General features: G+C 35.3%; 1 protein-coding gene across 5 annotated transcripts in view; it reads right to left on the reverse strand.

The window, feature by feature from the left end:
* Positions 1 to 24,134, reverse strand: part of LOC103006346 (uncharacterized) — a 624,869-nt gene that overhangs the window by 198,099 nt on the left and 402,636 nt on the right. For all 5 annotated transcript variants that reach the window (XM_007191812.2, XM_057541198.1, XM_007191813.3 and 2 more), the window contains one exon: positions 20,614 to 20,745. In XM_007191812.2, the coding sequence (XP_007191874.1) occupies positions 20,614 to 20,745 (132 nt within the window). The remainder of the gene's footprint in view (positions 1 to 20,613; positions 20,746 to 24,134) is intronic.

The raw sequence follows: 24,134 nt of genomic DNA on the forward strand, positions 1-24,134 counted from the left end.
ATCTATGGGATGCAGCAAAAGCATTTCTAAGAGGGAAGTTTATGTAATACAGGCTTTCCTCAAGAAACAAGAAAAATCTCAAATAAACAATTTAACCTACCACTTAAAAGAATTAGAATAAGAACAAACAAAGCCCAGAGTCAGCAGAAGAAAGGAAATAATAAAGATCAGAGAGGAAATAAATATAATAGAGGCCAAAAAAAAACCCAGAAAAGATCAATGAAACCAAGAGCTGGGTTTTTTTTGAAAAGATAAAATTGACAAACCACTAGTCAAGGAGAAAAGAGAGAGGACCCAAATAAACAAAATAAGAAATGAAAGAGGAGAAATAAACAATACCACAGATACAAAAAATCATAAGAGAATATTACAAATAGTTATATGTCAACAAATTGGACAACCTAGAAGAAATGGACATATTTCTAGAAACATACAATATGCCAAGACTGAATCAAGAATAAACAATTTGACCAGATTGATGATGCAGATTGAAATTCAATCTGTAATTAAAAAATAACTCCAAAAAAACAAAAGTCCAGAACCAGATAGCTTCACAGAGGAATTCTACCAAACATATAAAGATAAGCTAATACCTACACTTCTCAAACTACTGCAAAAAAACTGAAGAGGAGGGACCACTCCCAAATTTATTCTACAAGGTCACCATTACCCTGATATCAAAACCAAAGACACTACAAAAAAAGAAAACTACAGGTCAATATCTTTGATGAACAGAGATGCAAAAATTCACAACAAAATATTAGTAAACCAAATTCAACAATATATAAAAAGGGTCATAAACCATTATCAAGTTCGATTTATTCCAAGGTCACAAGGAAGATTCAACATTTGCAAGTCAATTAATGTAATATACGGCATGAACAAAAGGAAGGATAGAAATCACAAAATCTTCAATAGACACAGAAAAAGCATTTGACAAAATTCAATATCCATCCATGAAAATAAAAGTGTGTATGGGTGGAAAATATTTGAATATAATAAAGGCCATTTATGACAAATCCATAGCCAACACTAATCATACTTAATGATGAAAAGCTGAAAGCCTTCTCACTAAATTCAGGAACAAGACAAGGATGCTCATTCTCACCACTTCTAGTTAACATAGTATTGGAAGTCCTAGCCACAGCAATCAGACATAAATAAATAAATAAATAAATAAATAAATAAATAAAAAATAAATAAATAAATAAAGGCACCCAAATTGGAAGGGAAGAGGTAAAACTGTCTCTATTTGCAGATGACATGATAATTTATATAGAAAACCCTAAAGTCTCCATCCAAAAACTATTAGAAATAATAAATGCATTCAGTAAAGTGGCAGTACACAAGATTAATATACAGAAATCTACTGTGTTTAAATGCCCTAATAATGAACTATCAGAATGAGAAAGTAAAAAAAAAAAAAAAAAAAAATTCTTTTAAAATCACATCAAAAAGAATAAAATACCTAGGAATAAACTTAACTAAGGAGGTGAAAGGCCTATACTCTGAAAACTATAATACACTGATGTAGGAAATTGAAGAGGAAACAAAGAAATGGAACATATCATACTACCCAAAGCAATCTATAGATTTAATGCAATCTCTATTATAATACCCATGACATTTTTCACAGAACTAGAACCAGTAATCCAAAACTTCATATGGAACCATAAAAGACTCTGAATTACCAAAGCAATCTTGACAAAAAAGAACAAAGCTGGAGGTATCACCCTCCCAGACGTCAGACTACTCTACAAAACTACAGTAATCAAAACAGCATGGTACTAGCACAAAATCAGATACATAGGTCAAGGGAACAGAATACAGAGCCCAGAAATGAACCCATGTACCTATGGTCAATTAGTCTACAACAAAGGAGGCAAGAATATACAATGGAGAACAGAGAGTATCTTTAACAAGTGGTACCTGGAAAACTGCACATCTACGTGTAAATCAATAACATTAGAACACTTCCTCACACCATATACAAAAATACACTCAAAATGGATTAAAAACCTAAATGTCTGACCTGAGAACATAAAAATCTTAGATGAGTACATAGGTGGATCACTCTTGGACATAAATTGTAGTAATTTTTGTTTTTTAAATCCATCTCCTAGGACAAAAGAAATAAAAACAAAAGTAAAGAAATGGGACTTAATTAAACTTAAAAGTTTAATTTTACACAGAAAAGGAAACCATAAGCAAAATGAAAAAAACATATGGAAAGAGAGATAATATTTGCAAATGACGTGACAGGTTAATGTCCAAAATGTATAAATAGCTCATACTACTCAATATCAAAAAACAAACATCCCAATAAAAAAATGGGCATGAGACGATATATCAAAAAGATACATGCGAGCTTCAAAATGGCGGAAGAGTAAGACATGGAGATCATCTTCCTCCTCACAAATACATCAGAAATACATCTAAATGTGGAACATCTCCTACAGAACACCTACTGAACACTGGCAGAAGACGTCAGACCTGCCAAAAGACAAGAAACTCCCCACGTACCTAGGTAGGGCAAAAGAAAAAAAAAACAAAACAGAGACAAAAGAATAGGGATGGGACCTGCACCAGTGGGAGGCAGCTGTGAAGGAGGAAAGGTTTCCACACATTAGGAAGCACCTTCACGGGCAGAGACTGCAGGTGGCGGAGGGGCGAAGCTTTGGAGCCATGGAGGAGAGCGCAGCAACAGGGGTGCGGAGGGCAAAGTGGAGAGATTCCCGCACAGAGGATCAGTGCCAACCAGCACTCAACAGCCCAAGAGGCTTGTCTGCTCACCCGCCGAGACGGGTAGGGGCTGGGAGCTGAGGCTCGGGCTTCAGAGGTCAGATCCCAGGGAGAGGACTGGGGTTGGCTGCATGAACACAGCCTGAAGGAGGCTAGTGAGCCACAGCTGGCCGGGAGGGAGTCCAGGAAAAAGTCTGGAGCTGCTGAAAAGGCAAGAGACTTTTTCTTGCCTCTTTGTTTCCTGGTGCGAAGGAGAGGGGATTAAGAGTGCCTCTTAAAGGAGCTCCAGAAAAAGGCATGAGCTGCGGCTACCAGCGCGGACCCCAGAGACAGGAATGAGATGCTAAGGCTGCTGCTGCCGCCACCAAGAAGCCTGTGTGCATGCACAGGTCACTCTCCACACCTCCCCTCCCTGGAGCCTGTGCAGCCCGCCACTGCCAGGGTCCCGTGATCCAGAGACAACTTCCCTGGGAAAACACACAGCACGCCTCAGACTGTTGCAATGTCACGCCGGCTTCTGCCACTGCAGGCTCGCCCGGCACTCCGTACCCCTCCCTCCCTCTGGCCTGAGTGAGCCAGAGACCCCGAAGCAGCTGCCCCTTTAACCCCATCCTGTCTGAGCGAAGAACAGACGTCCTTAGGCAACCTACAGGAAGAGGCTGGTCCAAATCCAAAGCTGAACCCCGGGACCTGTGCAAACAAAGAAGAGAAAGGGAAATCTCTCCCAGCAGCCTCAGGAGCAGCAGATTAAATCTCCACAAAAAACTTGATGTACCCTGTATCTCTGGAATACCTGAATAAACAACGAATCATCCCAAATTGAGGAAGTGGACTTTGGGAGCAATGATATATATATTTTTCCCCCTTTTTATCTTTTTGTGAGTGTGTATGTATATGCTTCTGTGTGTGATTTTGTCTGTATAACTTTGCTTTTACCATTTGCCCTAGGGTTCTGTCTATCCGTCCTTTTTATTTTATGTTTTTAGTACAGTTTTTTGCACTGGTTATCATTGGTGGATTTGTTCTTTGGTTTCATTGCTCTCTTCTTTCTTTGTTTTTTTTTTATTACTTTAAAACATTTTTTTAATAATTATTTTTTATTTTTTATTTGAATAAATTAATTTTATTCTATTTTATCTTCTTCTTTCTTTCTTTCTTTTTTTAATACCTTTTATTCTGAGCTGTGTGGATGACAGGCTCTTGGTGCACCAGCCAGGCATCAGGGCTGTGCACCTGAGGTGGAAGAGCCAAGTTCAGAACATTGGTCCACAAGAGACCTCCCAGCTCCACGTAATATCAAATGTCAAATATCTCGCAGAGATCTCCATCTCAACGCCAAGACCCAGGTTCACTCAATGACCAGGAAACTCCAGTGCTGAACACCCTACCCCAAACAACTAGCAAGAGAGGAACACAACCCCACCCATTAGCTGAGAGGCTGCTTAAATCATAATAAGGCCACAGACACCCCAAAACACACCACCACATGTGGACCTGCCCACCAGAAAGACAAGATCCTGCCTCATCCACCAGAACACAGGCACTAGTCCCCTCCACCAGGAAGCATACACAACACACTGAAACAACCTTAGCCACTGGGGGCAGACACCAAAAACAACGGGAACTACGAACTTGCAGCCTGTGAAAAGGAGACCCCAAACACAGTAAATTAAGCAAAATGGGAAGACAGAGAAATACACAGCAGATGAAGGAGCAAGATAAAAACCCACCAGACCAAACAAATGAAAAGGAAATAGGCAGTCTACCTGAAAAACAATTCAGAGTAAAGATAGTAAAGATGACCCAAAATCTTGGAAATAGAATAAAGAAAATACAAGAAACGTTTAACAAGGACCTAGAAGAACTAAAGAGCAAACAGTGATGAACAACACAATAAATGAAATTAAAAATTATGTAGAAGGGATCAATAGCAGAATAAGTGAGGGAGAAGAACAGATAAGTGACCTGAAAGATAAAACAGTGGAAATAACTACTGCAGAGCAGAATAAAGAAAAAAAAAAATGAAAAGAAGTGAGGACAGTCTCAGAGACCTCTGGGACAACATTAAATGCACCATCATTCAAATTATAGGTTCCCAGAAGAAGAAGAGATAAAGAAAGGGACTGAGAAAATATTTGAAGAGATTATAGTTGAAAACTTCCCTAATATGGGAAAGGACATAGTTAATCAAGTCCAGGAAGCACAGAGAGTCCCATACAAGACAAATCCAAGCAGAAACACGCCAAGAAATATAATAATCAAACTATCAAAAATTAAATACAAAGAAAAAATATTAAAAGTAGCAAGGGAAAAACAAAAAATAACATACAAGGGAACCCCAATAAGGTTAAGAGCTGATCTTTCAGCAGAAACTCTCGAACCAGAAGGGAGTGTCAGGACATATTTAAAGTGATGAAGGGGGGAAACCTACAACCAAGATTACTCTACCCAGCAAGGATCTCATTCAGATTTGACAGAGAAATTAAAACCTTTACAGACAAGCAAAAGCTAAGAGAATTCAGCACCATCAAACCAGCTTTACAACAAATGCTAAAGGAACTTCTCTAGGCAGGAAACACAAAAGAAGGAAAAGACATACACTAACAAAACCAAAACAATTAAGAAAATGTGAATAGGAACATACATATGGGTAATTACCTTAAATGTAAATGGATTAAATGCTCCAACCAAAAGTCATAGACTGGCTGAATGGATACATAAACAAGACCCATATATATGCTGTCTACAAGAGACCCACTTCAGACCTAGGGACACATACAGACTGAGAGTGAGGAGATGGAAAAAGATATTCCATTCAAATGGAAATCAAAAGAAAGATGGAGTAGCAATTCTCATAGCAGACAAAATAGACTTTAAAACAAAGACTATTACAAGAGACAAAGAAGGACACTACATAATGATCAAGGGATCAATCCAAGAAGAAGACATAACAATTGAACATATTTATGCACCCAACATAGGAGCACCTCAATACACAAGGCAAATACTAACAGCCATAAAAGGGGAAATCGACAGTAACACAATCATAGTAGGGGACTTTAACACTCCACTTTCACCAATGGACAGATCATCCAAACTGAAAATAAATAAGCTTTAAATGATACATTAAACAAGATGGACTTAATTGATATTTATAGGACATTACATCCAAAAACAACAGAATACACTTTCTTCTCAAGTGTTCATGGAACATTCTCCAGTACAGATCATATCTTGGGTAACAAATCAAGCCTTGGTAAATTTAAGAAAATTGAAATCATAAAAACTATCTTTTCCGACCACAATGCTATGAGACTAGATATCAATTACAGGAAAAATTCTGTAAAAAATACAAACACATGGAGGTTAAACAATACACTACTTAATAATCTAGAGAACACTGAAGAAACCAAAGAAGAAATCAAAAAATACTTAGAAACAAATGACGATGAAAACACGACGACCCAAAACCTATGGGATGCAGCAAAAGCAGTTCTAAGAGGGAAGTTTATAGCAATAGAATCTTACCTTGAGAAACAAGAAAAATCTCAAATAAGCAACCTAACCTTACACCTAAAGCAATTAGAGAAAGAAGAACAAAAAACTCCCACAGTTAGCAGAAGTAAAGAAATCATAAAGATCAGATCAGAAATAAATGAAAAAGAAATGAAGGCAACGATAGCAAAGATCAATAAAAGTAAAAGCGGGTTCTTTGAGAAGATAAACAAAATTGATAAGCCATTAGCCAGACTCATCAAGAAAAAAGGGAGAAGACTCAAAATAATAGAATTAGAAATGAAAAAGGAGAAGTAAACTGACACTGCAGAAAAACAAAGGATCATGAGAGATTACTACAAGCAACTCTATGCCAATAAAATGGACAACCTGGAAGAAATGGACAAATTCTTAGAAATGCACAATCTTCCGAGACTGAACCAGGAAGAAATAGAAAATATGAACAGACCAATCACAAGCACTGAAATTGAAACTGTGATTAAAAATCTTCCAAAAAACAAAAGCCCAGGACCAGATGGCTTCACAGGCGAATTCTATCAAACATTTAGAGAAGAGCTAACACCTATCCTTCTCAAACTCTTCCAAAATATATCAGAGGGAGGAACACTCCCAAACTCACTTTATGAAGCCACCATCATCCTGATACCGAAACCAGACAAAGATGTCACAAAGAGAGAAAACTACAGGCTGATATCACTGATGAACATAGATGCAAAAACCCGAAACAAAATACTAGCAAAAAGAACCCAACAGCACATTAAAAGGATCATACACCATGATCAAGTGGGATTTATCCCAGGAATGCAAGGATTCTTCAATATATGCAAATCAATCAATGTATTAAACCATATTAACAAATTGAAGGATAAAAACCATATGATCATCTCAATAGATGCAGAAAAAGCTTTTAACAAAATTCAACACCCATTTATGATAAAAACCCTCCAGAAGGTAGGCATAGAGGGAACTTACCTCAACATAATAAAGGCCATATATGACAAACCCACAGCCAACATCGTCCTCAATGGTGAAAAACTGAAACCATTTCCACTAAGATCAGGAACAAGACAAGGTTGCCCAATCTCACCACTATTATTCAACATAGTTTTGGAAGTGTTAGCCACAACAATCAGAGAAGAAAAAGAAATAAAGAATCCAAATCGGAAAAGAAGTAAAGCTGTCACTGTTTTCAGATGACATGATACTATACATAGAGAATCCTAAACATGCTACCAGAGAACTACTAGAGCTAATCAATGAATTTGCTAAAGTAGCAGGATACAAAATTAATGCACAGAAATCTCTTGCATTCCTATACATTAATGATGAAAAATCTGAAAGTGAAATTAAGAAAACACTCCCATTTACCATTGCAACAAAAAGAATAAAATACCTAGGAATAAACCTACCTAAGGAGACAAAAGATCTGTATGCAGAGAATTATAAGACACTTCTGAAAGAAATTAAAGATGATACCAACAGATCGAGAGATATACCATGTTCTTGGATTGGAAGAATCAACATTGTGAAAATGACTATACTACCCAAAGCAAGCTACAGATTCAATGCAATCCCTATCAAACTACCAATGGCATTTTTCACAGAACTAGAACAATAAGTTTCACAATTTGTATGGAAACACAAAAGACCCCGAATAGCCAAAGCAATCTTGAGAAAGAAAAACGGAGCTGGAGGAATCAGGCTTCCTGACTTCAGACTGTACTACAAAGCTACAGTAATTAAGACAGTATGGTAATGGCACAAAAACAGAAATATAGATCAATGGAACAGGATAGAAAGCCCAGAGATAAACCCACGCACATACGGTCACGTTATCTTTGATAAAGGAAGCAAGAATATACAATGGTGAAAAGACAGCCTCTTCAATAAGTGGTGCTAGGAAAGCTGGACATCTACATGTAAAAGAATGAAATTAGAACACTCCCTAACACCATACACAATAATAAACTCAAAATGGATTAAAGACCTAAATTTAAGGCTAGACCCTATAAAACTCTTAGAGGAAAAAATAGGCAGAACACTCTATGACGTAAATCACAGCAAGATCCTTTTTGACCCACCTCCTAGAGAAATGGAAATAAAAACAAAAATAAACAAATGGGACCTAATGAAACTTAAAAGCTTTTGCGCAGCAAAGGAAACCATAAACAAGACAAAAAGACAACCCTCAGAATTGAGTAAAATATTTGCAAATAAAGCAACTGACAAAGGATTAATCTCCAAAATATACAAGCAGCTTATGCAGCTCAATTTCGAAAACCAAACAACCCAATCCAAAAATGGGCAGAAGACCTAAACAGACATTTCTCCAAAGAAGATATACAGATTGCCATCAAACACATGAAAGAATGTTCAACATCACTAATCATTAGAGAAATACAAATCAAAACTACAGTGAGGTATCACCTCACACCAGTCAGAATGGCCATCATCAAAAAATCTACAAACAATACATGCTGGAGAAGGTGTGGAGAAAAGGGAACCCTCTTGCACTGTTGGTGGGAATGTAAATTGATACAGCCACTATGGAGAAGAGTATGGAGGTTCCTTAACAAACTAAAAATAGAACTACCATATGACCCAGCAATCCCACTACTGGGCATACACCCTGAGAAAACCATAATTCATAAAGAGTCATGTACCACAAAGTTCATTGCAGCACTATTTACAATAGCCAGGACAAGGAAGCAACCTAAGTGTCCATCAACATTTGAATGGATAAAGAAGATGTGGCACATATATACAATGGAATGTTACTCAGCCATCAAAAGAAGCGAAACTGAGTTATTTGTAGTGAGGTGGATGGACCTAGAGTCTGTCATACAGAGTGAAGTAAGTCAGAAAGAGAAAAACAAATACTGTTTGCTAACACATATACGTGGAATCTAAAAAAAAAGTGGTTCTGAAGAATCTAGGGGCAGGACAGGAATAAAGACTCAGATGTAGAGAATGGATGTGAGGACATGGGTAGGGGGAATGGGAAGCTGGGACGAAGTGAGAGAGTGGCATGGACATATATACACTACCAAATGTAAAATAGATAGCTAGTGGGAAGCAGCCACATAGCACAGGGAGATCAGCTCGGTTCTTTGTGACCACCTAGAGGGGTGGGATAGGGAGTGTAGGAGGGAGATGCAAGAGCGAGGGGATATGGGGATATATGTATATGTACAGCTGATTCACTTTGTTATACAGCAGAAACTAACACAATGATGTAAAGCAATTATACTCCAATAAAGATGTTAAAAAAATAATAATTCTAATCAACATAGGGACAGAGATGTCTATATAATACAAAGAAGAAGAAGGAGGAGGAGAAGAGAGATAGAAGAGATAAAAGGAGAAAGAAAAAGAAAAAATATATATGTAAACTCAGCTAAAAAGCTGCAAAACCTGTAGAAGAAAACTATAAAACACTCCTTAAAGACACAGAGTTGAATAAATGGAAATGCATTCCAAGCATGGAGATAGTCAACAACTTAGAGATACAACAGTGGCAATCTCAATAAAAATGCCATCGATTGTGTGTTTGTTGTTTTTTGTAGCTGGACGAGATGATAAACTGTCACATTGGAAAAGCAAGAAAAAAAAAAAAAAAAGCAAGAATAGCCAGGACAACAGTAAAGAAAGAAGAGGAAAAAGGTAGAGGAAAGTGCGGGGACAACTCTGCCCTTCATTCAAAGAGTTTGTTATTATATAAATTATCAGATAAGTTATTGGAAAGGATAGAAAACCTGAAATTGAAAAAAAATGAAAATTTAGTAATACATGAAAAGGGTGTCATCTTAAATAAGTTGGAAAATATGTTGACTTTTTAATAGAAAGTTTTGGGAGGACTATTCGTGGAAGAATGAAAATAGCTATATAGAAACATCACTTGGTAAACACTAAGAGTCAAATGTAGGAGAAACTTAAACGTTAAAAAAAAAAGAGGAAAATATACAAGTACTAGTTAAATTATGTGAGTAAATAACTCTATGACTCAAAACAAACAAAAACTTTAACTATGATTACAAATCCAGAAACAAGAAAGGAAAATTTGACACATTTAATTACTTAAAAATATGAAGAATAAAACAAAACATGGCAAATCAAACCAGTATAAATAAAAATTGTTTTTAAATGACTAATTGGAAAAATATTCATAATTTATGTCTCCATCTAATACTTAAATATATTCTAAAATAGAAACTAAACAGGCCAACAACTCTATTGGAGAATTTGTTAGAGATTTAAACATAATGACTACAGAGAAAAGAAAGCAAATAGCTCTTAATCATATGAAAACATGATCAGTTTTCTTATAAAATACGAAAAATTAACTACATTGCAATATCAAGTCTTTGCTATCAAAATGGCAGAATCCAAACTTTTGATAACATACTCCATTGCCAAGACTATGGAATGTTAAACAGTACAATCTTATAGAAAGAAATTTGCCGATATTTAGCAAAATCACATATACATTTTACACTTTAGGCCAGCAATAATACTTCTGGTAATTTTTTTTTTTTTTACAAAGTTGTATGCATAAGACTATTCACTAAACATTTTTATAATGGCAACATACTAGAAACAGACATCCAAATGTCTGTCAGTAGGGAACTGGTTCAATAAGGTATGGTTTATCTACATAATAGAAATTATTCAGCCATAAAAGAAATGAGAAATACTTTCTACGTATTGCTATGGAGTAGATCACAAGGATACGAAATGAGAAAGCAAGATGAAAAAAAAAGTGTATATTATGCTACTATTTTTATATTATTATTTTTATGCTAACACGAATTAGGAAAGGGATACTATATAAATTTATATACATATTTACTTTCATTAGGTTAACAGTAGAAAACTAAAGCACAATTCAAAAAATTATCATAAGGCTTAGTAGGATATAAATGACAAAGAAGCAGAATTTTTAAATTTACCATGTTTTGAAGGCATGACTCCAGTTTCAGGTAAATATTTTATACAATTTAAAACAAGATTATATTTAAAAGCAATTTCTAAAAATAGTTAAATAAAGCACACAAACCTAGCTGTGTCTCAGTGGTGGGTTTACGATGCAGAAAATAACTATTCCAAATGGCTTTCAACATAGACATTTGTTCATAAATCCCCACTGGTATATAACCCAGATACAACAACACACAATAGCATCAATAATGGGAGATAGAGACAGAGAAAGTGAAACTGTCTTCAGTAATCATATTATTGGTAGCCTGCTTTCTTCTCTTGAAATTACACAGGGTTTGTGATGGAATCTTGCTTTTGGTTTATTGCATCAAGTGACATCCTGGGGCTACCACATTTTTTTGTCAAAAACAAAGTTACACAAAAGGTCCAAGTGAAGTTCATGCTCATAGCAGACAGAAAGCAGAGCAGGGCGCTGAAATGGCAAGAACACTGGTATGTCATCAGATGTTCTAAGTATTTGCCTGTTCAGTCACTTCAATTTTAAGTCCTTAAGCTTCATACCTAAATTTTCCTAAAGCCTGTTTTTACTCATTTTAATGTGGTGAAAATAATACTTATCTACCTCCATAAGTTGCTGTGAAAATAAATGAGAAAATGTTTGAAAGATCTTTGAATGTGGTTTGCTTTTAACAAATTTAAGATACCTTTACTAATGAAATGGATAAGAAAGCCAAAAGTGAATAACAAAAACAATATATGTATCCATACATGTATATGAGTTACTTTGGGGCAATTAACTGTTTTTCAGATGAGAACACTAATGTGGCATTTTTTCTGGAAATATTTTTTTGGAGTTGCATCACAAGATTTAGACCCCCACATAAGTTAAAATACTAAATAGTTTCAATATTATAGAATACTATAATTAATAGGACAGTAAATTTGCAATGTCTCAAGACTCATCCTGATAAACCAGGGGTTATATCCCACATATAAAAATTTGACGGAGTAGTATTCGTTTTAAGGGACAGTCCCTGAATCAGTGCCTCTCTCCTCAGTGAGGTCTTTGTTACTCTCATCTCTGGTAAAGTGCTTTTTTATGGCATGCGCTTTGCATATCAAACAGTTCACATACAGTTTTGTTTCAAATTGGTTTGTTTCAATGCATATATGTATACATGTTTAAATGTGCCTATCTTGTCAAGCTACATGTGATTACAACATTTAAGTTGTCATCTTCTAAAGAGGGTTTTATTTTTTCCTCTTGCAAAACTTTCAATAACTAAGCTTTGAAGATTTTTGCTGTGATCTTAAAAAAGGTATATATATTTCTCCACCAATTACCTTTCCATTGATTTCCATTTAAATATCAGAGCTCCCATATTGGCTTGCTCTGAGCATAGTGAAATATTTTAGATAGTTTTCATTTACAACTTATTCTAAGTGATTCTAATAAGGTAGGCAAGGATTTAAACCCCATACCTAGAGTATTGATTTTTTTTTAACCCTATGAAATTTTGAAATTTTTTTTAACCCTATGTACAATTTTGCCCTGTAGCTTTAAGAATTTTTATCCTTCCTATAATGAGCTACCAGCATCATTTACCTATAGATTAAAAAATAAAATAATTTTCTTTCCATGTGAGTTCAGACTATATTTTTGACATAGGTTTAAGCCTTTCTCAGATATTTATCAATACAACCTCATTGAAGTTTTTAAAATTGTATTCATAAAAATAGCTTTATTTCCTTAAAATTTATAACTTATTGGTGCCTGAAAGTGACGTATATGCACTAGACCATGTTATTAAATTGAATACATCTAAAGTATCTGTTTTTAAATTTGCGTCACACATTTTGTCAGGTCAAATATACTCAGCTGATGTTGCTTGAAGTCACTGTACTGTGTATTGTTCACCAAAACAGCCATTGGAATTTTGCCACAATGTTAAACATATTCTTGCACTGTTTATAAAACCAAGGCCTAATCACACTTGGACCATTAGAAGATGTGGTTCCTACAAGTGTCAAAAAGGGAAAGATAGAGGGAAACACCACATAAACTTGGGAAATAAAATTGGGTGAAGGGCTTCCCTGGTGGCGCAGTGGTTGAGAATCTGCCTGCTAATGCAGGGGACACGGGTTCGAGCCCTGGTCTGGGAAGATCCCACATGCCACGGAGCAGCTGGGCCCGTGAGCCACAATTGCTGAGCCTGCGCGTCTGGAGCCTGTGCCCCGCGACGGGAGGGGCCGCGATAGAGAAAGGCCCGCGCACCGCGATGAAGAGCGGTCCCCGCACCGCGATGAAGAGTGGCCCCCGCTTGCCGCAACTGGAGAAAGCCCTCGCACGAACCGAAGACCCAACACAGCCAAAAATAAATAAATAAATAAATAAAATCAAGTAAAACTTTAAAAAAAAAAAAAAAAAAAATTGGGTGAAAATTTCTCCAAAAAAAGAAAAACTGCAAAAAAACAAATATACTCAGTTGAGGTACATTATATAAAGTGAAGATTACATTTACACTTTGATAAAGAATGTATCAAATTAATTTACAAGGGTGGGGACTATCTTGGATATGAAAATATAAAATTTTATTACATTAACCCATAATATGTTAATAAACAGTAGTTAATGTTATAATTTAATCCATTCTCCTGATATCAACTCTGGTGTCACACAAAGAGAACTAGACTTGGAGCTGGAAAACGAGGGCTAGAATATATTCTTCCATTTACTAGCTCTTTGACTTGAGATAAGTGACTCATTGTCTCTGAGCCTGAGATTTCTGACATATGAAAAAAGGACCATGTTAAAATTATGAAATTAACCATTCCTCACAAACCTTACATTAATAGTAGAAAGGAGAGAGAAAATATAAGTTGGTTAACACACATATTCATGTATATATATATATATATATATATATATATATATGTATATACCTGAGCAATCACTGGGCCTCAGTAATATGCACCTCATGTTAATAAACTGATTTCATAGCAAAACTTGTTTTATACCAAATAAGTAAGGCAAAAGACTCACTCACATTGGATTTATGGTATTAACATCATGCAAAGCAACTGGTCTGATGGACTAATGGAATGACCTATTGAAGATTCAATAACTGTGCCAGCTAGGAGACAACATTCTACAAAGCTGGGTGCTCTCTTACATAATGTTTTATATGCTTTGAACCAGTGACCAATATATAGTGCTCTTTCATCTACAGCCAGAATGTAGGTCCAGATAACACCTAAGGGATATAAACAGGAATTATGTTTCTCATTATTAAACCTAATGTCCTATGTGTAATATTTTGATTTATTTTTTCCTCTACTTAGGGCTCTACTGATTCAGAGAAATGCTTCCTCCAGGAAATGTAACAATGGTTATACTGAAAATCAACACTACCACTTTGCTAATGCCAGTGGTAAAGGTAATAGAAATCTACAGAAACCCATCAGAGGAAAAATACCGAGAGCTTAGACCCCAAATGATCTTGTTTAATGGATTAAGGCTTCAGAATGAATTACGGTTATTCATCAGCTGACTCTAAGATGGGGAGATTATCTTAGATTATCCAGGTGGGCTCAATGCAATCACAAGGGTTCTTGTAAGTGGAAGAATGAGACTGAAGAGGTAGAGTCAAAGATTAGCATGCTATGCTGCTTTGAAGATGAAGCTTTGAAGATGAAGAAAGGAGTCGAGTCAAGGAATACAGATGGTCTCTAAAAGCTGAAAAAGGCAAGGAAATTGATTCTTCTCTAGACCTTCTAGAAGGAATGCAGTCCTTCTGACATCTTGCTTTTAGCCAGTGAGACCCATTTCAGATTTCTGACCTCCAAAACTGTAAGATAATAAATTTGTATTGTTTTAAGCCAAAATTTGTGATAATTTGTCTACACCAATAACAAAAAACTAATACATGCATAAAATTATTGCTTTTCAGCCAAAAATGGCCGATATAAGCAATTTAATGTAGTTCAATTTATATATGACAACTGATTTTTAAAAATCCACTAATAGACTCCCCAGTGGTTACCTGTGTATCTGTTACCATTTTACCTTTATGTATTTAATTTGCCTCTCATTTTTATGTAACCTCGATTGTAATTCTGGGCAACTGTGTGATTTATTGATGCTTGAAATTTGGCAGGGAGTCTTGGTCAAAAATGTAGAGCTAAATAGGTCTTACCAAGGTACGATGTATGATACAGAGGCAGGCTGATTTTTCAACATATTTACCCTCCTCCTCTTTTATTTTAAGTGATATGAGGTTTTATGGTATTAAATAGAAGATTTAAAATGGTACTTAAAATACAATTGCAATAGGAGTGAAATCTTGCCTTTTTCCCCCTGAAAACCTTATTCATTATATCCACCAAAGGGCTAGGATTGGGGATATGTATAGTCTTAAATCCCATAATGTCTTATTAGACATCATAATATCAAAGGAAATTTTATAAATGCCTGGAGACTCTTCTAAGTTTTCTAACTGCCAAGAGAATCTTCTTAAATCCTCCTAGTCAGACTGGTTTCGATTTCTTTCAAGGTACTCCCATGATCTCCAAAGGCCACAGATTCTGAAATGTATGTCCAGAAGCACAGAGCTAAATTTTAATAAGGCTTTGATGTGTTTGTGTAGTCAATAATCAGGTCATTTGAACAAACCTCTACTCACACAAAATCAGGAGGACTTTTGGAATAACAAGTATAATATTTCTGTATTGCTGTTTTAATTAACCTGCCTACACTATGAAAACAAATCTCAATATTTTTTGAAGTTACATGGGTATGTGGCTTTTGCATTTTTCTAAATTTTCAAATAGATTCATCTAATGAAAAACAAAGACTTGTAAGATATACATGTGGAAAGAAAAACAGCAGGAGGGAAGAATATTTCAAGTATTTTTAGCATAATTCTGGCCATTTCTGCTATGGAATTTTAATTCTCTTAAGTATGTAAAAACAGTTTTTCTGTCAGCCCTTAAAGATAAGAATATATGACACATATGGGAACAACACTCCTCCCCCACCAAAATAAAATTAGATAAACTCATCACAACACACAATTCATAGTGTGTTACTCACATAGTGATACAATACACTATGTTCATAGTGTGTTACAATACATAGTGATAGTACTCACTATCCCAAGAGGAAAGGGTTTGTATGAGTTAAAATAACTTGTTTGTAAGTATATTGCTATTAAGAACTCTAAATGATTTAGGCTGTGAAAAAACCTCTTTATGAATTAGAAGGTCAATTAACTTATTTTCTGAAAGAATTAAATTCCACTAAAAGAAAAGCTATTTAATGCTTATTCTTGATTAGAAATAGCCCCTTGATATCCCTTGATATATTTGACTCCAGGTAATAATCATTGTTGCAAAGTTTAGATTTCCATCTGTTTTCCACCACATTGGCCAATCAAAAAATATACTGCATTTTCTTATTTTTATTCCTTTCATTTCCCACCTACAATTGTCATATCTTTGAACTTAAATGATTTATCTGTACTTTTTATATTATACTGATCCATGTATTCTTTAAGAAACTCTTTATAGTATTTAATATCGTCAGTTAACCCTTTAATGCTCATGTCTTGTTCGACATTTAAAACTTAAATAATCCAAAGGTTTTCTATACCCACATAATCACTAAGTATCAAATAGACGCTGTGGCAGATACTGTTGCCCTGCCTATATCCTGTCCACACTTACAACTTTTCAATGGAGGCTGCCCCTGTAGAACATCTAAACTGTCTGTCTGAGGGACTTTTTGATTTTTTTTTCTTGCTATAGGAGTACAATTACTTTCAATCACAACAAGCCGAAAGTGTCAGAGAGATATTGCCCTTAGAAGTAGGGCTCAACTAAGGAGTGATGGGAGTGGCTGAATAAAGTAGTTTCCTCTAACTTAATTGATATAACTTTAAGATGCATTCTCTATCTCCCACAATTCCCCAGCTGGATGAACTCCAATTGTCCCCCTATGTTGCCTTCTTTCTCTTATCATTCTTTCCCACTACCTTATTGATGTTTCTTGGAATTATTTCTCAAAAAAAAATTTTACTCGAACTCTATCTCAAGGTCTGCTTCTGGGTAGCCTAAACTAAGACATTATTTATTGAAAAATTAAAGAGAAATAAACGAGAAACAAAACTGATATAAGGTGTTGTACTACAGAGACATTGGAAAACTTGATTGCAGAGTAGTCTTTGGGAGCCCCATTGGGATAGGAAAAAATGTCTAGAGACTCTGTAAAAAGTAACACAAAAGAACGAACAATGAAAACCTTCAGTGATAGATATTATATATCCATAGCACTGGGAGAGATTAAAAATAGAGCCAGATTATCTTATTATGATAAAAGACATTGCTATAATCAAATCCATGTCTACTGATCAAAATCATATATAATTCTAAATCCAGTATGAGGTAACTTGGCCATTCACTTGCACATTATTGAACATGGGCAGAAAACAACCTGTGGTTGATCCCCAGTAACTGTGGCACGCCACACCACACCTCTTGCCAAGAACCACAATGTAAGCCCACATGCTTTGTAATTTTCTGAGGGCAGGGAGGATGGGAAGCACATCTTTATTGTCCCACTCTGTCTGGAACACTGGGAGGATTGACTGCATATCCCCTTGAATCCCTTCCAAAAGATTTAGTTTGCATTTGATGACAAAATATGGCTATAACTCAAACTATTGATCTTAAGGAATGAGAACATCCTATAATGCAGGAGATAAAGAAATGGTTTCGCGATGAGCAATAAAGGCTTTATCTGCCTAGTATCTTATGGGGATATTCACTGCTAAGTATTAAAATAATGCAGTCACTAACCTACACTTTGAACAAAGCCTATTATTGATATGTAATCTTCAATATCAAAATATAAATATTTTAAAAATAATAATTATTATACAAAGAAAACTGAATTACACGTCTAAAAGCCATGCCGCAATGAGCTCAAATCTGCTGAAAGGCATTTCAAGGTACTCAGAATGATTCATGGAGGAAATATGAACTTGGAAGCAGAGACAGAGATTTGATTGAAGGTAAAGACATATCAGCAAAAGTGTGTAGGAGAAACAAAGGTATTGCAATGGAGAATCTTGAATAGATTGAATCAACTGGAGCTTGAGAAGAGGAGGAATGAACCTGGCTTTTTTTCTCTTTACTAAAAGAATAAGCCTGGATTTTCACACTATGCATATGCTATGGAGTAAAGTTTGGGAAGCAGGAGAAATCATTAACTTGTATTGAGAACCATGCCATTCAAAGTATCATGCTGGACCCTAAAATACATTAATTCATTTCATTTACATAATCTTTTGAAATAGATTTCATAATCTGAATTTTGAATCTACTGAAGCTAACATTTCTGTAAGTAAACTCATTTGTTCTAGGTAACTCTCCTAGACCACAGCAGAATCAGGACTCCAAATTAGAATCATACAATAACACAAACCAAGTACTATCATTAATTTCAATTGCCATTCAATGGAGAAGTGTCATGATATTACGGACAAAGAAATTCATTCCAATAACTAGTCAATGAAAACTTCTATGGAGAGATACAAGGAAATAAGAAAGACATAGTTTCCATTTCATGAAAAATCTTACACTTAATAATAATTTGATATACACTCTAGCCTTTTTCAGAATCTTCAAAATTAACCAAGTTACTTTATTCACAATATTTTCTTTTCTTACAGAGGAATTATCAGGCAAAATATTACCTCTCCTTGCCTTACGGTCTATGTGACTCTGAAGCACTCTTTTTTTTCACTTTTATTAGTTGAATTTTGAAATAAGCATGAATCAGTTTTTAAAAAATAGAAAGAAAACTCAAAAAAAGGTTATCATATGAACACATTATGAAAGAAAATCCAATCACACAAAAATATTAAGATGGAAAACTGGTGAAATGTGGTATTTGCCATTTAAAGCCTAGTCGTATTGCTCAATAAATTACTGTAACGGGTGTCAGAAATACTATTTGAAAGATCTGGAGGCCTTTGTTGTAGCTTCATCTTACTCTGTTTAATTACTGTCTATCTCAGTAACATTGATTCAGCTCCCTAACTGTAGCGCAGAAACACCATGAATTAGTAGAGGAAAAAGGATGGTGGCAGTGAACTATCTACTTAAATGTCTTTGAGAAATTAGCAAATAGCAGCACTTCCTTTAAAAAATGAGATGAATTACCATTGCAAAACAGTTGATTATTATTAAAACAACAAAATATATTTGCAGCAAAAACATAACCAGAGGATCATAAAAAGAAATTAAAACAAAAAAGAACCACATTTACTACTAATGAGCCTATATAAGTGTATATTTAGTTAAAATAAAGCAGACACATATAATCCATATAATTATGTATCATATATACTTTCATGATTCACAAATTTATTATATAGGAAGAAAACTATTAATAACTTTTCATTAATTTTGCACAACTGAATGCTTCTCACTTTTTATTTTGACCTTGAGTGTATAAAAGCATACTAAAGGGGTCAAGTAAAAATTTCCCTTGGGTATGATGTAAGTTTTATTTTTTCTCAATGACTATTAAAATAGATTCAAACATACATCTAACTTTATAGAATAACAGCATTTAAATCATTAAACTCAAGCACATTAACACTAAAGTTAAATGAATTTCTTCCCAATTTCATATGGTCTTCCATTAATTTTCCAAAGATGCTACAAATTTGCTTTTATGTTTGCCTTTACCTTCCTGGGAATTTAATTAAAAGGAGTGAGAGACAATTGCATAATCAGCATTGCTGTTTTCCTACCTATGAACAGGTTTACCCTTGCCTTTGTTATTGACTATGAAGTACTTGCACTACTATATTTTTTAAACAGTACTTAACAGTGTTTCTATTGTTTTTTTTATTCTTGAGAATAAAATTGACATTCTTTAAAATAATTATTCAATTAAAAGGAATAAACTGGCATACTACAAATTATACTCTAGCAGCTCATTAAATTGAAAGGCTAATATGATATGCTGTAGAAAGGCTGTCACTCTGAGTTGTTTACAAAGGGTGCTAATTAAGTGCTTTGCCTGATTTATTGCTGTAACTTACCCTTCTGTCAGCTCTACAGAAATTTTCTAAGATGTGAGAGCAAAAGGATGGACTTAGCCAATATTAGATATCCTGTTTATCTCCAAGAAAATAGAAGGACTCGCTCATCTTCTTTAAGTCTCCATTATGCTTTCTCTTTCATTTAAAAGCTGTATTAATGTTCCTATTTAAAAAAAAAAACAAACTAGAGGCTTCTGGTCTCAGTTAGGAAATGTGGGAAGCTGAAAAGGGTGTCTTTCCCCCTGGAAAAATTTCAAATTCATGAAAACATCAGAAATCTGAAATCACAGGGTAACCAACTAACCTGAAATCTGGAGAGAGAGAGGATTGGATTGGAGCGTTGGCTTCCTGGAGGCAAGCGTTGGATTCCTGGAGGCAAGTGACGCCAGAGGGCATATAAACTGATGGCATATAGAGAGTGGATATACTCTCCCTCCTGAAACAACCAAAATGTGGAAAAAAATACATGAGACAACAGTAAGCAAGATATTGTACACCAGGCAACAAAAGGAATCCTTGAAAGATGTGAAAATAAGGTAAACGCTACAATTTTGATTCAGTGTATGAAGTTTCCAGGTACAGGGAGTGAGAGCCCAGCTGCAGCCTAGTGGATGCCCTGAGTTGAGCTGGGAATCTGGGGAAAGTAAGGGGGCCACAGTTCCTGGGACAGAGTATCAGAGAGGACAGAGCTATGCAGAGAATGAACCCAGAAGTCTGCAGAGAGACTTACTTGAGTATTTGTTTAAGCACTGATCAGAGCATGCCTGTGAGGAAACCACTAGGGTCTGGAGAAAACCCTTCCAAAAGGATGAGAGGTAACAGTACACAAGGTTCACAGAGGGACAGAGGGCCATAGACAGTGCCTGTCCCACCAGCCAGACTCAAAAAACTTAAAAGCCATGGGGACTGTATTATCAATAGATGCTAAAACGAATGCGTGCAAGTTTGATGAGAAATAGTATGTCTACATTGTATTAAAATATCTCCCCTCTAATATAAAGGGAAACAATAGTAAACTACAGTTGGAAAAACCTACCTACATAACCTTAAGCAAAGCAATCAAAATTAACACTACCATAATAGGACAATCCAAAATTGTGTGTCTCCTGATATTATTTGCTGAGAAACATAGCATTGCTTTTGTGATATCCTTGTAAAAAAAAAATGTATCACATGAGTCAAGTAATAAGGAAACACCAGAGAAACCCTAGTTGAGATATTCTTCAGAATAACTACCTTGTTCTCTGACCAAATGATTGTTGTGTGCGACTGATAACTCTATTGTATTTATGCATGAAATGTTCCTTTTATAGGAAAAATGCCCTGAAATATTTAATTATCATGTCTGCCACTTACGCGGAAATGGGTCATTTTTATACACACACACACATACACACAGGGAGAAAATGATAAAGAAAATGTAGTAAAATGATAACATTTAGGGAAGCTGGGTAAAGGGTAAATAGGAGTTTTTTGTACTATTCCTGTAAATGTTCTCTGATTTTGAAATTATTTCAAAAAATTAAAAATCCAAATATATATTAGTGTAATTAAAAGTGAAAATAAGAAACACAGCCTTAATTAAAGAAGTTTTCAAATATTTCTTTGCTTTAATAATGCTACCACTGGAACAAACTTTATCATTATCACATAAAATCTTACAGAAATGTTTGTGGTCTAAAGAAGTTATAGAAATGCATAATCTGTTCTAAATCACATGAAAGACAATTTAGTAAAGAATGACCAGAGGGGCTTCCCTGGTGGCGCAGTGGTTGAGAATCTGCCTGCCAATGCAGGGGACACGGGTTCGAGCCCTGGTCTGGGAAGATCCCACATGCCGCAGAGCAACTAGGCCCGTGAGCCACAACTACTGAGCCTGCGCGTCTGGAGCCTGTGCTCCGCAACAAGAGAGGCCGCGATAACGAGAGGCCGGCGCACCGCGATGAAGAGTGGCCCCCGCTTGCCGCAACTAGAGAAAGCCCTCGCACGGAAACGAAGACCCAATGCAGCCAAAAATAAAAATAAAAAATAAAAGAATGTTGCTATTTAAAAAAAAAAAAAAAAAAAAAAAAAGAATGACCAGAGAATCTTGATCTAAGTCAGTTACATCACAAGTAAGACAGGGTTACAAGAAGAATTGAAGGGATGTTGCTGGATTGATACTTCTTTAAAATCAGGAAATAGAGATGGAAAACCTCATCTAAACTTCTGAATAGTTTTCAGTTGTGTATACTGAGTTCAGGAGACATATGTATAATTTGTATAAGAAAGCATATCCTGACATTCAAAGTTAGATTTTCCAGCACTTCGTTTTTCCCTTTTTCTCCAATATTTTTAACTTAAATTGAGATAACGGTACTAGGAAGAAATATCTATTAACATAAAAATATTTATCATGTACTGTCATCCTTTAACCAAATCTTGTGCTGTTCTCCTCATGTATTCATCTTCAGCACTAACAACCTACTAAGCATTCTTTGATTTTACTAACAGTGTTAAAGGTCAGGGTCCTTGAACTTGCTTTTGTCTCTTCTAGGAATCTTCCCTTCCAGACATTTTACAATGCTTTCTCCAGGTTTCGGGTTTCATCAGTTCTCTGCCCAAATGCCATGTTCTTAACTGAGGTTTCCTCTGACCACTCTCTGTAAAATACTCTCTTTTTAAAATCACTCTCCATAAATCAGACTTATTTCCCTTTGTAGCAAGTAAAGCACATTATGTGTTTACCTGTTATCTCTTCAAGGACACCTAGTGTGCAGGAGAGTTAGAAGCAAATGAATCAAATGTTCAAAATTAATTCCAAATCCAATAGCTTTGCTACTGATTTCACCAAGATACATTTTAAAAATAATTTCTTGAATGTTGGGCCAACAGTTATTCTGGCATTGGTTTTGTTTTATTATTTCCCAGGAAGCCAGTAATAAAATACAAGGAAGCTAATATACTTTTTCCTGATTTTATGCCTATGTCTGGCTTTTTATATGAAGATGTCCTTCTGAGCCATGAGACTATGGCAAACCCTCAAACTTTTGGCAAGAAGGCAATGGTGAGCAAGAGAGAAATGAATGTGTGGGCCACTGACTAGGACCAGTGCTCAAGGCTCTGGGCCACAAACAGGGCTGGCTTGAAGAGACTCTTTGCTGCTTATTTCAGGCGATGCCTGAGATCTGGGTCTGTCTATTTCTCCCAAGGGAGTCATGTCAAAACTTCCAGTTTTAAGAATATGTTCAGCCTTTCTCACATCTAAAAAATATAAAACAAAAAATTAAGGTTGTAACTGCATTAAATTGAAGTTACCAACTTTTAAAAGATATGCATACATGCTAATGTTAACTTTGGAAAAAAAAAACTTTAAACTATGCCTAGAGAGAGAACCCTCAAAAAGTTACAAGCAAACAAACAAAAACCCCACACACACCAATACTGATTTGGAAGAAAATTTTCTTAACAAAAAATTTCTATAACGACTGTGTGTGAAGTAAAATACATTTGGAAAATGAAAATAGTTGCAACACATAGTTTAGTCAGCTATACAATATATTAACAACTAGAATTTAGACAATCTAAATGATTTTATAAAACCTAAGTTGTTCTTGGCTGGCTTTGCAGTTTGAACTTCTGCCTTGCATGCTTCCACCAAATTTCAAATTGATCTTAGAATGTCTCATTTGTTTCTCTTAGATACTTTGAAATCTATTTTAATCAAATGGGAAATTAAAATCAAATAAAACTTTAAATGCTTTGGCCCTCTTGCTTTCTATCAGCCTCTCTCAAAGGTTCCATTTGCCTGCTCTGTCATATTTTGCCTGAGTAAAATCCATTCAG

This window comes from Balaenoptera acutorostrata, chromosome 2 (genome assembly GCF_949987535.1).
Source record: "Balaenoptera acutorostrata chromosome 2, mBalAcu1.1, whole genome shotgun sequence".
Lineage (NCBI taxonomy): Eukaryota > Metazoa > Chordata > Mammalia > Artiodactyla > Balaenopteridae > Balaenoptera > Balaenoptera acutorostrata.